The sequence below is a fragment of the Panthera tigris genome, chromosome E2, assembly GCF_018350195.1.
Source record: "Panthera tigris isolate Pti1 chromosome E2, P.tigris_Pti1_mat1.1, whole genome shotgun sequence".
NCBI classification, from domain to species: Eukaryota; Metazoa; Chordata; class Mammalia; order Carnivora; family Felidae; genus Panthera; species Panthera tigris.
This window is the reverse complement of record NC_056674.1, coordinates 3,827,298-3,843,246: the sequence shown is the minus strand read 5'-3', so window position 1 is coordinate 3,843,246 and position 15,949 is coordinate 3,827,298. Positions and strand designations below refer to the sequence as shown.

The following is a 15,949-nucleotide window of genomic DNA, read 5'->3' as shown; positions in this document are numbered from 1 at the left end:
AGAAACCCCCTCCCATTTTTAAAAAATGATTGTGTGCGATACCTCCCTCCCTCCCTCTGTGTCTCTCTTTGGTCCTCCTTTCGTGCTGGCTCAGAACCACCTAGGAAAGCTACATACTGACAAAAGCAAAGCTGTTGATAAACAGCCCTAGACTGTTTCTTCTGTATATTGTTAAGTGAGAGAGAAATCAATTTACATGGTTATCTTTTTCTTTGGCGGGGGGTGGGGGGGGGGTATCTTGGTTACAGCAGCTGAAAGTGCTCCCTGATCAGTACGGCGAGTACCAATTTGGCCCGTGCTTTCCTGGGTGAGCTTCGTGAGAGCAGGGTGTGTGTGCTGTGTCCCCAAGCACCAGCACAGTGCCCCACGCGAGGTGGGCATTGGACAGATGTGTCCCAAGTGGGTGAATGGGAACTGGGGGGGGGGGAAGCAGAGTTCGGGGCCGAAAATGCACATCCTAAGGATGAACAGGCCCAGGTTTGCGAGAAAAAGAAAAGAGGTTTCCGCTGAAGCTAATAGTATTAGCTTTGCTTTTGCTCTTGTAACAGATTGTCACCAACTCGTGGCCTGAAATGACATAAAATTTTTATCTTTCTGTTCTGGAAGTCAGAGGTCCAAAATGGGTTGAGAGAGGCTGCCTTCCTTCTGGAGGCTGTAGGGGAGACCCAGGTCCCTGACTTTTCCAGCTTCTAGAGGAGCCTGTGTTCCTGGCTTCGTGACCCTGCCTCATGCTGACCTCTGCTTCTGTCTCTAGGTTCCCTTCTCTGACTCTGACCTTGCTGCCTCTCTGTTCTTTTTGAAAGAAAATTTTTTTTAACATTTATTTATTTTTGAGACAGAGAGAGACAGAGCATGAACAGGGGAGGGTCAGAGAGAGAGGGAGACACAGAATCCGAAACAGGCTCCAGGCTCTGAGCGGTCAGCACAGAGCCCAATGTGGGGCTTGAACTCACGGACCGTGAGATCATGACCTGAGCTGAAGTCGGACGCTTAACCGATTGAGCCACCCAGGCGCCCCAAGAAAATATTTTTAATGTTTATTTTTTGAGAGAGAGAGAGCACGAGCAGGGGACAGGCAGAGAGGGAGACACAGAATCCAAAGCAGCTCCAGGCTCCGAGCTATCAGCCCAGATCCTGACACAGGGCTTCAACTCACGAACCATGAGATCATGACCTGAGCTGAAGTCAGCCGCTTAACCAACTGGGCCACCCAAGCGCCCCCCAAAATAAAATCTTTTTTTTTTTTTTAATTTTTTTTTCAACGTTTTTAATTTATTTTTGGACAGAGAGAGACAGAGCATGAACGGGGGAGGGGCAGAGAGAGGGAGACACAGAATCGGAAACAGGCTCCAGGCTCCGAGCCATCAGCCCAGAGCCTGACGCGGGGCTCGAACTCACGGACCGTGAGATCGTGACCTGGCTGAAGTCGGACGCTTAACCGACTGCGCCACCCAGGCGCCCCAGCCCCCCAAAATAAAATCTTTAAAGAAGAATTCTTTTTCTTTATTTTTATTTTTTTAACTATTCATTTATTTTGAGAGAGACAGAAAGAGCAAGCAGGAGAGGGGTAGAGAGAGAGGGAGACAGAGAATCTCAAGCAGGCTCTGTACTGCCAGCACAGAGCCTGATGCAGGACCTGAACCCATGAACTGCAAGATGATGACCTCAGCTGAAACCAAGAGTTGGACAGCCAACCAACTGAGCCACCCAAGTGCCCCAGAAGAATTAAATTTAAAAAAAATTTTTTTTGATGTTTATTTATTTTTGAGAGAGAGAGACAGAGCGTGAGCAGGGAAGGGGCAGAGAGAGAGAGGGAGACACAGAATCTGAAGCAGCTCCAGGCTCCGAGCTGTCAGCACAGAGCCCAACGCGGGGCTCGAACTCACTGATCATGAGATCATGACCTGAGCCGAAGTCGGATGCTTAACTGACTGAGCCACCCAGGCGCCCCAAATAATTAAATTAAAAAAAATTTTTTTAATGTTTATTTATTTTTGAAGGAGAGAGAGAGAGACAGAGCATGAGTGAGGGAGGGGCAGAGAGAGAGGGAGACCCAGAATCCAAAACAGATTCCAGGCTCTGAACTGTCAGCACAGAGCCCGACGCGGGGCTCGAACCCACGAGCTGTGAGATCATGACCTGAGCCGAAGTCAGCCGCTTAACCACCCAGGCACCCCTCTATCTCCCTCTTTTAATAAGGACCCCCGTGACTGCATGGAACCCACCTGAATAGTCCAGGATAACCTCCCCTCATGACCCTTAACGTAATCACACCCGGGAAGTCCCTTTCGCCATGTGTAACATTTTCACAGGCTACAGGAATCGGGACATCATGTGCTGGGGGGGGGGGCCCGTCATTCTGCTCGCTGCCCAAGGGCGAAAGTACAGAGCCCGCTTAGATAATTAATCTTCAGCATGCTGAGCTCACCCAGCCACACCATGCGTGCTTCCTAAGACCCCTCCCAGGCCCTGGAGACATAGTGATGAAACGACCTGGCCACTCCTGGGAGGATCCTGTGGTCTAGTCTGGGAGAGAGAGAGAATCAGAACACGGTCCCAGTACTCAATTCGGGGACGACAGGGCACTACGGAACACACGTGGGCCGGGCAAAAGTTGGCAGCTGAAACGACATCTACTCTGAGGCCAGAAGGCTGAGAGTGGTGGACCCAGCCAGAGGGACTAGGGAGGAGGGAGGGGAGCAGATCTGTCACGGCCTCCTCAGGAACGCCTTGTAAGTGCTGAGCAATTGTGGGTGACCAATACCAGGAACCACCGCCTCAGGGACGGTAAATTGCTTTGCAGTTGTTAAATGTGATCACGTTCCCCTTCCTCTTCCTCATTCAGAAGTGGAAGTGACGGAGGAGACCAAAGCCAGTAAAGCCCAGAAGCCTCGACTCCACAGGCTGGAAGGGACGGCTGTCGTCACTGTTGCTGTCCTGGTCCTGTGGCACAACCACGGGGGACAAACCCCACAGCCTAACGGCAAGGGCCCTCTGAAGTCCCAGACCAGACACACACACAGGCCGTAGGGGGCTGTTGGTGATGATGGGGGTTGCCCGGCGGACCGACCGGTGCAGAGGCACCGTCGCTGGTAGAGAATGCAGTTAGTACTCTCACGACTGCTCACTCAGTAATATTCTATGAATGACATTAGCCATCAATAATCTATTTTCACCTGGCTCCCCTTGATGCCTTTGACGGAAAGGCACACTTTCCGTCTCCAAGCCCTTCTCGCCACTCAGCACTCGTATGTGCCTTTCCTGCTTTATGCCTGATTTCGGTGGGGCACACATCCCTCTCTGTTGTTATTACATTTTCCACCTTCCCCTCCCCCTCTCCCCACTTTAGGAAGAAGGACTCTTCAGGCCTGTTGGATAAGTAAATGCATAAGTTGGGGCACCTGGCTGGCTCAGTCGGTGGAGTGAGTTTGGGTGGCTCGTTGGGTGTAGAGGTTACTTAAAAAATAAAATCTTTAAAAAAAATTTTTTTTTTTAGAGAGAGACAGAGCATGAGTGGGAGAGGGGCAGAGAGGGAGAGGGAGACACAGAATCCAAAGCAGCTCCAGGCTCCGAGCCGTCAGCACAGAGCCCGACACAGAGAGACTAGACCTCTCTCTCTCCCAGACTAGAGCTTGAACTCACTGATCGTGAGATCATGACCCGAGCCGAAGTCGGACACTTAACTGACTGAGCCACCCAAGCACCCCAAAAAATAAAATCTTTAAAGAAGAATTAATTTAAAAAAAAATGTTTAAACTTTATTCGTTTATTTTGAGAGAGACAGAGAAGGCGAGCAGGGGAGGGGTAGAGAAAGAGAGAGAGAGAGAGAGAGAGAGAATCCCAAGCAGGCTCTGCATTGCCAGCACAGAGCCTGATGCAGGGGCTGAACCCATGAACTGCAAGATGATGACCTGAGCTGAAACCAAGAGTCAGACACCCAACCAACTGAGCCACCCCGGCGCCCCAGAAGAATTAAATTTAAAAAAATTTTTTTTGATGTTTATTTTTGAAGGAGAGAGAGACAGAGTGCGAGTGGGGAAGGGGCAGAGAGAGAGGGAGACACAGAATCCGAAGCAGGCTCCAGGCTCTGAGCTGTCAGCACAGAGCCCGACGTGGGGCTCGAACCCATAAACCATGAGATCATGACCTGAGCCGAAGTCGGAGGCTTAACCAAGACTGAGCCACCCAGGCGCCCCAAGAATTAAATTTTTTTAATGTTTATTTCTTTTTGAGAGAGAGAGAGAGAGCACGAAGCGGGGAGGGGCAGAGAGAGAGAGGGACTCCAGGCTCTGAACTGTCAGCACAGAGCCCTATGTGGGGCGCCAGCCCACAAACCGTGAGATCATGACCTGAGCCAAAGTCGGACACTTAACCAACTGAGCCCCCCAGGTGCCCCAAAATCTTTTTTTAATTTTTAAAATTTTTTTAATTCATTTTTTAGAGGCAGAAACAGAGTGTGAGCTGGGCAGGGGCAGAGAGAGAGGGAGACACAGAATCCGAAGCAGGCTCTAGGTTCTGAGCTGTCAGCACAGAGCCTGATGCAGGGCTCAAACCAGCGAACCCTGATATCATGACTTGAGCCGAAGTCGGAGGCTTAACCGACTGAGCCACCCAGGCGCTCCCCAAAATCTTTAAAAAAGAATTAAATGCATCGGTTGGTTGACAGATACTGAATAAGTATAGTACATAGGTGACTGGATTAATAAGCTGATTAACTGATTAATAAAGGGAGGAATGGGTGTAAGAATGAATGAATGACGGGTAAGGGCAAAAGAAAGGATAGAAAATCCAATGAGAGCAAGTGCAAAGGGGACGGAGGGATGGAAGGAAAGAAGGATGAGAATCAATGAGCAGGTGGATGGATGACGAGAAATGAGGGAGAGGGTGGTTGAAAAGCAAAGGAACCAGAAATGAGTGGAAGCACAAAGTCAGGGGGAGCCTCCCTGATGCGCCACTGACTTCCCGTGTGACTAGGGGGGAGCTTCAGGCCACCCCTCTATTCCACCATTTTCCATTTTACAGGAGAAACTTGAATGTAGTCAGGCCTTCCAGAGAGGTAAGAGGGGAGAGCAAGCAGGCTGCGTGAGGAACAGTTTACGTTATTTTGACAACCTCGAAGGCAGCCAAGAGCCAGCGGGGAAACGGGCCAGGTGCAATGTGTTAATGTCCACGTCAGTCTACTGTGCACACCGCCCTTGCCGTTGCCTTGGCAGTGGATGCCTCTTAATCCTAATGACGGCTCCAGAAAACAGTCTGCAGTGCACGCAAATGAAGCTGTAATTAGAGAAGTTCTACTTGATCTGACCTTGGCCCACCTTTGGGGAAGGTCTGAGCAGGGGTTTGAAAGAGGTTTGCTTGGCGACCGAGAATGATGTCACGAAGGAAGTGGCAGCGAATTGCTTACAAGGTGAGCTGGAGCTGGCACCATGGAAAAAAAGACTGTGACTTCATTCCAGCCCTGAGCCTTGAGTAGAAACCACACTCATCCGATAGCTAACATTTATTGAGCGTTTGCTACGGGCCAGTCGCTTTTAAGGGCTTTGTGCGTATTGCCCACTTAATCCTACAATAATCCTAGGAAGTGAGTATTATCAGTGAGCCCATTTTACAGTCCAGGCAACTGAGACTTGGCAAAGGTCATCTTCCTAGTATCCCAGCGAGGAAGCAGCAGCACTGGGAATCGAACCCAGGCCTTGTGGCTGGGAAGCCTTAACCACGGATAGAGCCTTCCACGGATCTAGGAGGTACTGGCCCAGAAGGGAGGGAGAACACACGGTATGAAGCAGATTATTATTCAGAAGCTGGGCTCAGCCCAACTGTGGGGCTCTTGCAAGGGCCGGTCCAACCCTGGGAATCCCTGCTTCTTCTCGCCACCTCTGGAAAGTCTTCTCACGCTTCAGGGCGTCTATATCCAGTCCTCCAGGACTCAGGGCCGAACACTACATGGGATGCGACTCCGGCCGCGCCAGTCCAAAAAGACCAGCGTGCCCAGGGAGAGGAGCACCAGGCCGGCTAGCCCCAGACGGACGAGGTTGCCCTGTGTGTAGTCCAAGGAGCCTGAGCCTGCAGGGCAGCGAGGAAGAGGGGTCTTCAGCTTCCGAACCCAATTTCGGCCTGCCCTGCCCTCCTGGTCTCTAACCTCCAGGGTGAGACTGCAGACACAATTCCCAGTCTCAAAGTTGAGGTGAGTCAGTGCGAGCAGGGGTCCTGAACCCTTGGGTTTGGGGAGGAGGGGATAGGGCCTGAACCCCCAGGTTGGGGAGCAGGGAGGAGCCAGGGCCCTAGACCCCCAGGTGGGGAGCAGGGAGGGGCTGGAGGCCCAGACTCCCCGGTTGGGAAGCAGGGATGGGCTAGGGGCCTGGACCCTTCGGCTGGAGAGCAGGGAGGAACCCGGGGTGGGGACCCCCAGGATGGGGAGCAGGGAGGAGCCAGGGGCCCGACCGCGGGGTCAGATGAGAAGGGGCTGGGGGCGCAGACCCCCAGGTGAGTAGCAGGAGGGGCTGGGGGCCCGGACTCCCAGGATGCGGGAGCAGGGAGGGGCTGGGGGGGCGGGACCCTTGGGTTGAAGAGCAGGGAGGAGCTGGGAGACCTGACCCCTGGGTTGGGGAGCAGGGAGGGGCTAGGGGCCCAGACCCCCTGGTCGGATGAGAAGGGGCTGAGGGCCCAGACCCCCAGGTGGTAGCAGGAGGGGCTGGGGGCCCGAGCCCCTAGGATGGGGAGCAGGGAGGGGCTAGGCGCCCGGACCCCCGGGTTGGGGAGCAGGGAGGAACCTGGGGCCCAGATCCCCAGGTCCGATGAGAAGGGGCTGGGGGCCCGGACCCCCAGGATGGGGAGCAGGGAGGGGCTAGGGGCCCGGACCCCCAGGTCCCATGAGAAAGGGCTGGGGGCCCGGACCCCCAGGATGGAAAGCACGGAGGGGCTGGGGGTCCGGGAGCAGGGGCTGGGGCCGCGCGCAGCCCTCACCGTCGGCGCTGATGACCAGCGGCTCGCTGCGCTGCGAGAGCACGTACGGGGAGGACGGCGTGTGGTAGTAGCAGCTGTAGGTGCCGGGCGCGCGGGCGCCGCGCAGCGGGAAGTCGGTCCAGGGCTGCGCCGAGCGGCGGTACTGCACCGGCGCCGCCTCGCCCACGCGGTACAGCGCGAAGCTCATGCCCCCCAGGCGGCCCGCGCAGCGCAGGCTCACGTTGGCCCCGGGCGCCACCACCGGGCCGGGCAGCGCCACCAGCGACGGGCGCGGCAGCTCGTCTGCGAGGGGCACGGACGGGGGCGAGCGCTGGCGCGGCCCTGCGCCCCCCCCCCTCCCCTTCCCCGGCTTTCGCCCCTCTTCCTCCTCCCCCTCCTCCTGCCGCCTCGGCCTCCCTCCCTCCGGTCCCTCCCGGGCTCCCTCTTCTTCTCCCTGGTCCCTTCCCCCTTCCTCGTTTCCCCCTTCCCTCTCCGCCCTCGGCCTTTTCCTCCCTCCGTCCCTCCCCCTCCCCTCCTCATCCACCCTCCCCCCTCCCCTCCCTCAGTCTGTCCGTCCCTCTCAATCTCTGCCAGTGTCTCCCTCAGTTTCTCTGCCTCCTCGTGGATCTCTGTGCCCTTTGCGTCCTTGTCCCTGTGTCCCCCCTGTGTCTTCGTCCCCAAGTATGCCTTTCTCTGTGTTCTCCGCATCTCCATCTCCATCTCCATCTCCCTCGATGTCCCGTTTTCTCTCTCCGCTTGTTGCCTCACCAAAATTCTCTGTTTTTCTCTCCCCCCGTCCCGTGTGTTTTACTGTCCTGAATCTCAGAGGCAGTGTCTCCCCAATATTTTCTCCTTGTGGTTCGGGGTTTCTCCCAAGGTTTCCTAACCTCAGCACTAGTGACATTTTGGATAAATCTGGATAATTCTTTGTTTTACGGGAGGAGGGTGCGGGCTGTCCCGTGCTTTGCAGCATCTCTGGTCTCGCTCTACCCACTGGATGCCAGTAGCACACCTTTCCCCAGTCACGGCGACCAAAAATGTCTCCGGATATTGCCAAAGATCACCTGGGGGGGGGCACAGTCCTCCCTGTTAAGAATCACCCCTGCTTCTCTGGTTCTCTTTCTCTCCCCATGTAGCTCTTTTCCTCTGTGTCATTGTAGAAGCCTGTCTTTATGTCTCTTTCAGTTCTCTCTCCCTGTATGTCCGTCCCTCCTTTTCCCTCCCTCATCCTGTCCCAATGTCCCTTCTTTTTCCCCGCCCCAGGACCTCACCTGTCACCAGCAGTTCCAGCGTATCACTCGGGTGGGACCAGACACCCAGACCCCAGCCTAGCCTCCGGTAGCAGCAGTGGTAACTGCCCCCCTGGGCTGGGGTCACCTCCTCCAGGAAGAACTCTGCCAGCTCCATGGACACGCCCCGGTACAGCACAGGGATGATCCTTCCAGACTTGAAGAGTGCAAACCTCCAGGCAGGTTGAGGTGCCCGGCAACTCAAGGTCACGTTGACCCCAGGGGTTACAACTGCGGCAGGCTGAGCCCCTAGCCACGGCTTGGGGTATGAGGCTGGGGGGACTGAATAAACAGGGCTGCCTGGGTCCCTGGGCTTCCTGAGAGCCCGAGGAGATGGGGTGGGAAGAGAATCACCTGGGGCAATCACTGCTTCTTCCTCATCCTCAGTTTCCTGCTTGTAAAACAGGAGGCACTGACTCCAATCAAGGATTGTCAACACTAGCTACAAGTCAGAGTATCAGGGCAACTCCTAAGCTTTACTCCATGGTTTGTTTGAATGTTTGTTCATTTTTCAGAGAAAGAGAGAGAGAGAGAGACAGAATCAGAAACAGGCTCTAGGCTCCAAGCTGTCAGCACAGAGCCTGATGCGGGGCTCGAACTCATGATCTGTGATGAGATCATGACCTGAGCTGAAGTCAGATGCTTCACTGACTGAGCCACCCAGGTGCCCCCAGAGATCCTATTTCTTGCCCTGCACTATGCCAAGCTCTGAGCCAAGGGTTTTTAAATTAATTTTTAAAATACTCACTCCAGGCTCTGAGCTGTCAGCAGAGAGCCTGATGCAGGGCTTGAACTCATGAACCATGAGATCATGACCTGAGCCAAAGTCAGTTGCTTAACTGACTGAGCCACCCAGGCGCCCCTTACTCCATGGTTTTTAAACATAATGTCAAGGGATTGGGTCCCAGAAATCTGCAATTTTAAATTGCTCTTGACTGTTTTTAACATAGTCAACATATTTCAATAGTTGCCAGAACTCGCTATCTATTTGGGTAGAAAAAAAAAAAAAAAAAGTTGTATCTGTACCTGAGACCATTCCCCAAAACCAGCTCCAGGTTAATTAAAGACCTGCATTGTTTTATTTTGTTTTGTTTTACTGTTAAAGTATGAGAAGAAAATACAGGAAAATAGATTTGTCCTGGGGGCAGAGACAGCTATCTTAAAACATAAAACAAAAAACTCAGGAGAGACAAGGTTAATTAATTTGATGACTTCAAATTTTTTAAGTTGTGTATGAGAATAGAAGAAATAAGCTAGAAGACAAGCAGCAGCCCTGACGGAAATGACTTATTCATTAATCACAGAGATTAAGAGTATGGAAAGAGGGGGATCTGGGTAGCTCCTTTGACTGAGTGTCTGACTTCAGCTCAGGTCACGATCTTGCAGTTGGTGAGTTCAAGTCCCACATCAAGCTCACTGCTATCAGTGCAGAGCCCGCTACAGATCCTTTGTGTCTTTCTCTCTGTCCCTCTCCCGCTTGCATTCCCATTCTCTCTCTCTCTCAAAAACAAATAAACATTTTTTTAAAAGGAGTAGAGAAAGAAATCCCAAACCCAGCCAAGTTGAAAATTGGACAAGTTATATGAATAAGGCAGTACGCAGAAGAGGAAGTCCAATCGATTAAAACACATGGCGGGGGGAGGGGAAGTTGCTTAATGTTAGCAGTAGTCATTAAAAAAAATTAACAGTTAAGTTTTTTGTTTTTTGTTTTTTGTTTTTTTTTTTGCGTATCAGCTTGTCAAAAATTTAAACAATGGTTTATATCCTGTTTGGGTGAAGACAGAGTGAAACGAGTAGTTAGGTCCACTTAAGTGCACCTTTTGAGAAGGCAATTTGTCCATTTCTATCAAAATACACAGAGGAAATGACAAACAACCCAATAATTCCTGTTCTGCCCTACACAAATGTAGCTATATGGGCACAAAAAGCTCACACTGGAGCACTCGCTGAATTATTGATTGGGGTAGGGCGGGAGGAGGATACTGGAAACAACCTAAATATACATCAATAGGACCAATAAAATAGAATCCTACCATACATCAGCAAATGTTAAACGGTATTTTTTTAAAAAGCAGAGTTAGTTATAATAGTATGGAAACATCTGCAACACAGATTGTAAAGTGAAAAATGTGAGAGGCAGAACACTGTAGGTCATGAAATATCAATTTTGCCTCAGCAAGAAAACAAAGAAGTATATAAATACATACATGTGTCTGAATGCATGGGGATTTTTTAAAACAAGGATTCAGAGCTTATTTAAGGAAGATGGGGAAGTGAAAGAGGGAGTTTCTAAGTCCTTTGGTAATAATTTTTAAATCATGAATATATGTTAGATTTATCATTAAAAAATAATAATTCAAAATAAATTGATAGCTAAGGTATCAGTTGTTTTCCAGGTGATTCTTGTTTGAAGTTGTCATGTAGTGGGGGAGGTTTCAGAGAAAGAAGAGATCTCACCAATCAGAAAACTTGAAAAGAGGGGTGCCTAGGTGGCTCAGCCATCTGAACATCCAACTTCGGCTCAGGTCATGATCTCACGGTTTGTGGGTTTGAGCCCCGCATTGGGCTTCAAGCTGACAGTGTGGAGCTGCTTGGGATATTCTCTCTTTCTCTCTCTCTCTCTCTCTCTCTCTGCCTCTCTCCCTCTCCCTCTCTCCCTCTCTCGCTGTGCCCATCTCCTGACTCGTGCTTTCTCTCTCTCTCAAAATAAATAAGTAAAAAAAGGTAAGAAAGAAAGAAAGAGAAAGGAAAAGAAAAGGAATGAAAAAGAAAAGACAAAACCTGTAAAGAAACCCAAGGCTATCTCAGGGTGGAGAATCTTACTCTCGTGAATGTAGGGTTCCAAATGGGGCAATAGTCGGCATTGCCAGAGATCCTATTTCTTTTTTTTTTTTTTTTTTTTTAAATCTTTACGTATTTTTGAGAGAGAGAGAGAGAGACAGAGTGCGAGCAGGGGAGGAACAGAGAGAGAGAGAGAGACACAGATTCTGACGCAGGCTCCAGGCTCTGAGCTGTCAACACCGAGCCCGATGCGGGGCTCGAACTCACGAACTGTGAGATCATGACCGGAGCCGAAGTCAGATGCTTCACCGACTGAGCCACCCAGGCGCCCCCAGAGATCCTATTTCTTGCCCTGCATTATGCCAAGCTCTGAGCCAAGGGTTTTTAAATTAATTTTTAAAATACTCACTCCAGGCTCTGAGCTGTCAGCAGAGAGCCTGATGCAGGGCTTGAACTCATGAACCATGAGATCATGACCTGAGCCAAAGTCAGATGCTTAACCGACTGAGCCACCCAGGGGCCCCTTATTTTATTTTTAAAGTAATCTTTACACCCAACATGGAGCTCAAACTCATGACCCCGACATCAAGACTCCTATGCTCTTCCCTCTGAGCCAGACAGGCGACCTGTACACGTGGGTGATTTTATTACATCCACAGGAAAGCCCATTTCACAGAGAAGGAAACAGCAAGCGGTAATTTGTTCAAAGTTGTCAATGAATAATATGGTGAAGCTTACATCTCTTTAGCTGACTCACCTATCCTGGTCACTAAAGGGAGTGAGGTTAGAAGGAAAGAAAGGAAGGAGAGGGGAGACAAGATGAAAGAAGGGAAGGGAGGGAGAGAGGAAAATACGGAAATCTGGGGTGAAGCTGGGCACCAAGAGAAAATCTGAGTAGTTGGAAATGGGCTGTCAGCAGCATACAGGTGAACAGATGGAGGGTATTACTCACCAGTTGGCGTGATGTCTGCATCACACAGAGGCCCTGCGGAAGGTGGAGGGGCTAAGTCTTTTCAAAGCCCTAGGCTGCTGCTATCCCTATCTCATTGTGAACCCAGGAACCTGAGTCCCCAGGCCCTCCTTCCTCTGGGAAACAGGATCTTACCTCTCTCGGTAGCCATAACTGTGGACTTCAGTCCTCACCTACTTCAGAAGCCTGAAGTCTGGCCCCAGCCCCCTCTTGCCACTACACCCAGTGTTCAGGCCCTTGGACTCCCTTCCCCTTTTCCAGGAGACAGTAATCTGAGCCCACAGGGTCTCCTCCCTGGGGGTCAGGAGTCTGGGCCCCCAGCTCCCTTCTCCCCAGAGACCCAAGTGGTCTGGCTTCATCCCCTCCCACATCAGAATCTAGGATTCTACACTTGCTATCCCCAGGAGTTCAGGTACCCTAGCATCCTCCTGCCTCCACACCCAGCAAATCCTGTCCCCACTCCCTCCTCTTCCCTTCCAGGAACAGGAATTCAGGGTCCATGTGTCCTCCTGCTTTAGGACCCAAGGATCTGGGCCCCCTGCCCTGTCCCCTTACTCTGGCCTAGAATTCGGGACCCTCAGCTAGTGCTGCCTGACTATCCTGCACCTGCCCTCAGGGAGACTCAGTAGCCCTCTTCCTTGCCCCACACCTGCTCCACACAGCCTATCTCCCTGCACCCCAGCCAGCCTGGGACCCAGGGAGAAGGGGGGAGCAGCTCACAGAGGGCCAGCAGCAGCAGGATCAGCACCAGGATCATGGTGGGCAGATCTCGGCTGGAGCAGAAGTAGGAGCCAGGGCTCAGCCGTGCCCTCTAACGTCTCAGGAAATGCAATATCAGAAAGTCAGAGCTCTGTTTAAGGAAGAGAGGAGGGAAGTGGGGGACTCTGGGTGACAGAGTCACAGCCCCATGGTGCTGTGGAAAAAGCTGGGAGAATGGGCAGTTCACTAATTAAAAAAAAAAAAAAAAAAAGATAACTAACACTTATTATGTGCCAGACCCTGTGCTGCACTATTCTGGGGGCACAGAGAGGAGTCAGACCCTATTACTGCCCTAGAGCAGCTCCCAGGCTGATGTAAAGAGAGAGGCCGACCGTGTGAGTTAAAAAAAAAAAGAAAGAAAAGAAAAGAAAAAGGTGAGCGACTATGGAGGACACATATGGCGCTGAGAGAATCCACAGAAGGCCCTTAACCCTTCTGGGATGAGAGTTAAAGGACGAACTGATGTTGAGCTGCGACCTCAAATGATAGTTCAGTCATTTGTCCTCTCCCAGCCTCCGCTTCTCCGTCTATAAAATGGGCTTTCCTGAGCAAACTCTAAACTGAGGACTATTGCATTCCGCCTTAGATGGGTCGCAGCAGGAGGACTGGGAGTACAGCTCCAGAGTGACTCCTAGGCGAAAGAGACAGGTTTGCACTTAACATCTGCAGCGCCGCCCCCTTTCTTGCCACCGCTTCGGACAGCTGTTCTGCCGCAGTGCGCACGCGCGGGCTCAGACTGCGGAGACGCGCGCGGGGACCACAAGTTACGGAGTACTCCGCGTCCTCGCCGCGGCCCAAGACAGCTGCTCTTTGCCAATGCGCACGCGCAGATTCAGCGAAGTCTCCGGCGCAGGGACCACAACTCCCAGAGTGCTCCGTGCTCTTGCCGCCGCCGCCGACGCAACCAAGATGGCCGGGAGTAAGTGCTGGCGCCGCAGGCGCGCGGGGCCGGGTGGTTCCGGGAGCCCCGAGCAGTGTCGGGGGTAGGGCAGGGCCGAGTCCCGGTAGAGGCGGAGGGGTCGGGGTTAGCGGGAGACGCGGAGATCACAAGAGGGCTCCTTCAGGGTGGGGGTGGCGTGAGAGGGTTAGAGGTCATCAGGGGCATCCCCTGCAGGGGTGACCCTCCTCGCCCCCGCTCCAGGACTCACCGCCTTCCTCAAGGATGTCTGGGCCAAGGAGCCGGTGCTGGTCGCGTCCTTCACCATCGCGGGCCTCGGTGCGTGAGCGTGCATCGCCCCCACCTGGCGTCCCAGCTTTACCCCCATTCCCCGCCCTCGCCAAAGGTCCCATCGCTCCCCACCTGCGTCCATCCTGGAGCTCCGAGGCCCCGTCGCCGCCCTCAACGTTCTGTTGCTCCGCTCGTGTGTCAGCGCCCCCACGCCGACCCCTTGCCTACCCCCCTCGCCAATATTATGACCCCTTCCCACCCGTACACACCTACCCAAGAGGTCCGTGATCCCTCTAAGGGACAGGTTCTCAGCCCTGGGTGTCCATTAAAAGCACCGGAGCGGTAAAAATGTCCGAATCCTACCCACTTTCCACACTCGCTATCAACCAGATTCAGCGTGGAGTTGAGTGGGGTGGGGGTGGAGCAGGGGAATCTGTATCCTTTGCAAATCCCTCAGTGCTGCCTTGATTGATAACCTCTGTTCTAGAACAAGGCTACTCATACTTCAACGTGCACTGGGGGTCACTCGCAGGCTGTCATTGCATAGGTCTGGGATGCAGCGTTTATATCAGGGTCCCAGGCCTTGTCAGCACGGCTTATCTGTGGGCCACACACTGGGTAAGGTTCTAGAGCCCCTGTCCATACGGCCGCCACCGGCCACACTAGCCACTGAGCACCTGAGAAGCACTTTTACGCTCGTGGAAAGTACACACCAGATTGCAAGGAACAGGACGAGTATATAAAATATCTCAAGGTTTTTGCATGTTGACTATACGCTGAGTTGTTCGGGATGTACCAGGTTAAAAATTTTTTTAAATTCATTTGTATCCTTTATTTTTAATGTGAGTGTTAGAAGGTGGGAAATTAAAGATGTGGCTCTTATATTTGTTTTGGACAGTGCTGGCCTAGAACATTGTTTTATACTCCCTCTGGGACTCCTGGCGCCCACCCTAGGTGAACTGTAATTTCTCAGAGACTAATCCTTTCTCAATGACAACCCCCCTTTCCCTGATTTTGTTACAGTTCATGATTTCTTTGGAACATTCCCAAAAAGCTCCCCTCCTCTACCACCCCTGCTGTTTCATGACCACCTCTATGGTCCTGCACTCATTCGGTGACCACCCCTATTTCTTCCCTCCACCCCCTCTCCTGATGATAAATGGGGATCCCAGAGTGCCAAGGGGCCTCCTGGAGGGGCCAGGACCTCCCTGCTCCCCTCCTCCCATGCATTTGACTCCTACTTTGCCAAGATTCAGCTTCTGCCCCTGACCACCCCCAACCCCCCGCCCCAGAGCCACTGTCCCCTGGGCCTCACTCCTGTCTCTCCACAGCTGTAATTCTGCCCACCATCAGCCCCTTCACCAAATATGCCACCATGATCAACCAGGCCACGCCCTACAACTATCCAGGTGAGCTGGAAGGAGGGCTGCCCAGAAGGGGTGGGGGTGGGGGTAGACCTCCCTGTGCTGGGGGAGGAGTAAGTATGGGTGGGTCTTTCCTCGGCAGGGACAGATTCTGCAGTGCAGGCTGGACTTTGTTTTTTTCTTTTGAGATCCAAACCACGTGCCATAAAACTTATTTCCTGTCTGTGTTTACACTTCTGAGTTTCTGTCATTGCAGATTTGTATTCCTCTCTGGGTTTCCTTCTCTGTTGCTTTCTGGATTTTTGTCATTCTGGGTCTCTGCCCTCTCTGTTCTCCCATCCCTCTGTGTCTCTATACGCCTGCTTCTCTGTGTCCCCTCTCTCCCCTGGGGTCCCGTTTCCCTCTCTGGGTATAAACTGCCAGTCTAGCCTTTCTCTATGGGCCTCCCGAGATCTGCTGGTCTCAGTGGGCCACCTTCCTGCCCCACAGTGCCCCTCCGAGATGATGGGAACATGCCTGACGTGCCCAGCCACCCCCAGGACCCTGAGGGTCCAAGCTTGGAGTGGCTGAAGAAACTGTGAGCACCTCCGGTGACATGGAGGAGGCCCCCTCCCCTGTGGCCAATAAAATGTGAAAAGCGACCCCAGAATCTGAGTTTGTGTGTGATCAGAGGTGG

At 52.5% G+C, this 15,949-nt stretch overlaps 2 protein-coding genes across 8 annotated transcripts; one reads left to right on the top strand and one right to left on the bottom strand.

Annotated features, from left to right (window-relative positions):
* Nucleotides 1-5,488: 5,488 nt before the first annotated feature.
* Nucleotides 5,489-13,524, bottom strand: OSCAR (osteoclast associated Ig-like receptor). Of its 6 annotated transcripts, none has more exons than XM_042968265.1 (6): nucleotides 13,403-13,524; nucleotides 12,703-12,832; nucleotides 11,965-11,997; nucleotides 8,214-8,622; nucleotides 6,964-7,245; nucleotides 5,489-6,063 (listed from the first exon to the last, which is right to left on the bottom strand). In XM_042968265.1, the coding sequence occupies exons 3-6, from the start codon at nucleotides 11,983-11,985 to the stop codon at nucleotides 5,927-5,929; spliced, it is 849 nt and encodes a 282-aa protein (XP_042824199.1). In that variant the 5' UTR covers nucleotides 11,986-11,997; nucleotides 12,703-12,832; nucleotides 13,403-13,524; the 3' UTR covers nucleotides 5,489-5,926. The 6 variants fall into 6 exon arrangements, with proteins under 6 accessions (XP_042824199.1, XP_042824203.1, XP_042824201.1 ...); XM_042968269.1 differs by having other exon boundaries at nucleotides 8,214-8,513; XM_042968267.1 differs by lacking the exon at nucleotides 12,703-12,832.
* An 18-nt stretch (nucleotides 13,525-13,542) lies between these two features.
* Nucleotides 13,543-15,914, top strand: NDUFA3 (NADH:ubiquinone oxidoreductase subunit A3). 2 transcript variants are annotated; one of them, XM_042968284.1, is made up of 4 exons: nucleotides 13,543-13,660; nucleotides 13,883-13,957; nucleotides 15,241-15,318; nucleotides 15,763-15,914. In XM_042968284.1, the coding sequence occupies exons 1-4, from the start codon at nucleotides 13,558-13,560 to the stop codon at nucleotides 15,852-15,854; spliced, it is 348 nt and encodes a 115-aa protein (XP_042824218.1). In that variant the 5' UTR covers nucleotides 13,543-13,557; the 3' UTR covers nucleotides 15,855-15,914. The 2 variants fall into 2 exon arrangements, with proteins under 2 accessions (XP_042824218.1, XP_042824217.1); XM_042968283.1 differs by having other exon boundaries at nucleotides 13,856-13,957.
* Nucleotides 15,915-15,949: the final 35 nt, after the last annotated feature.

Excerpts from the sequence above, each read along its gene's own strand:
- NDUFA3 (XM_042968283.1), top strand. The coding sequence starts at position 13,558 with ATGCGCACGCGCAGATTCAGCGAAGTCTCCGGCGCAGGGACCACAACT. Across the intron at positions 13,661-13,855 it reads CGCAACCAAGATGGCCGGGA|GGGTGACCCTCCTCGCCCCC; the intron begins GTAAGTGCTGGC and ends CATCCCCTGCAG. Across the intron at positions 13,958-15,240 it reads CTTCACCATCGCGGGCCTCG|CTGTAATTCTGCCCACCATC; the intron begins GTGCGTGAGCGT and ends GTCTCTCCACAG.
- OSCAR (XM_042968265.1), bottom strand. The coding sequence starts at position 11,985 with ATGCAGACATCACGCCAACTG. Across the intron at positions 7,246-8,213 it reads GCTGGAACTGCTGGTGACAG|ACGAGCTGCCGCGCCCGTCG; the intron begins GTGAGGTCCTGG and ends TGCCCCTCGCAG. Across the intron at positions 6,064-6,963 it reads GCTGGTCATCAGCGCCGACG|GCTCAGGCTCCTTGGACTAC; the intron begins GTGAGGGCTGCG and ends GCTGCCCTGCAG.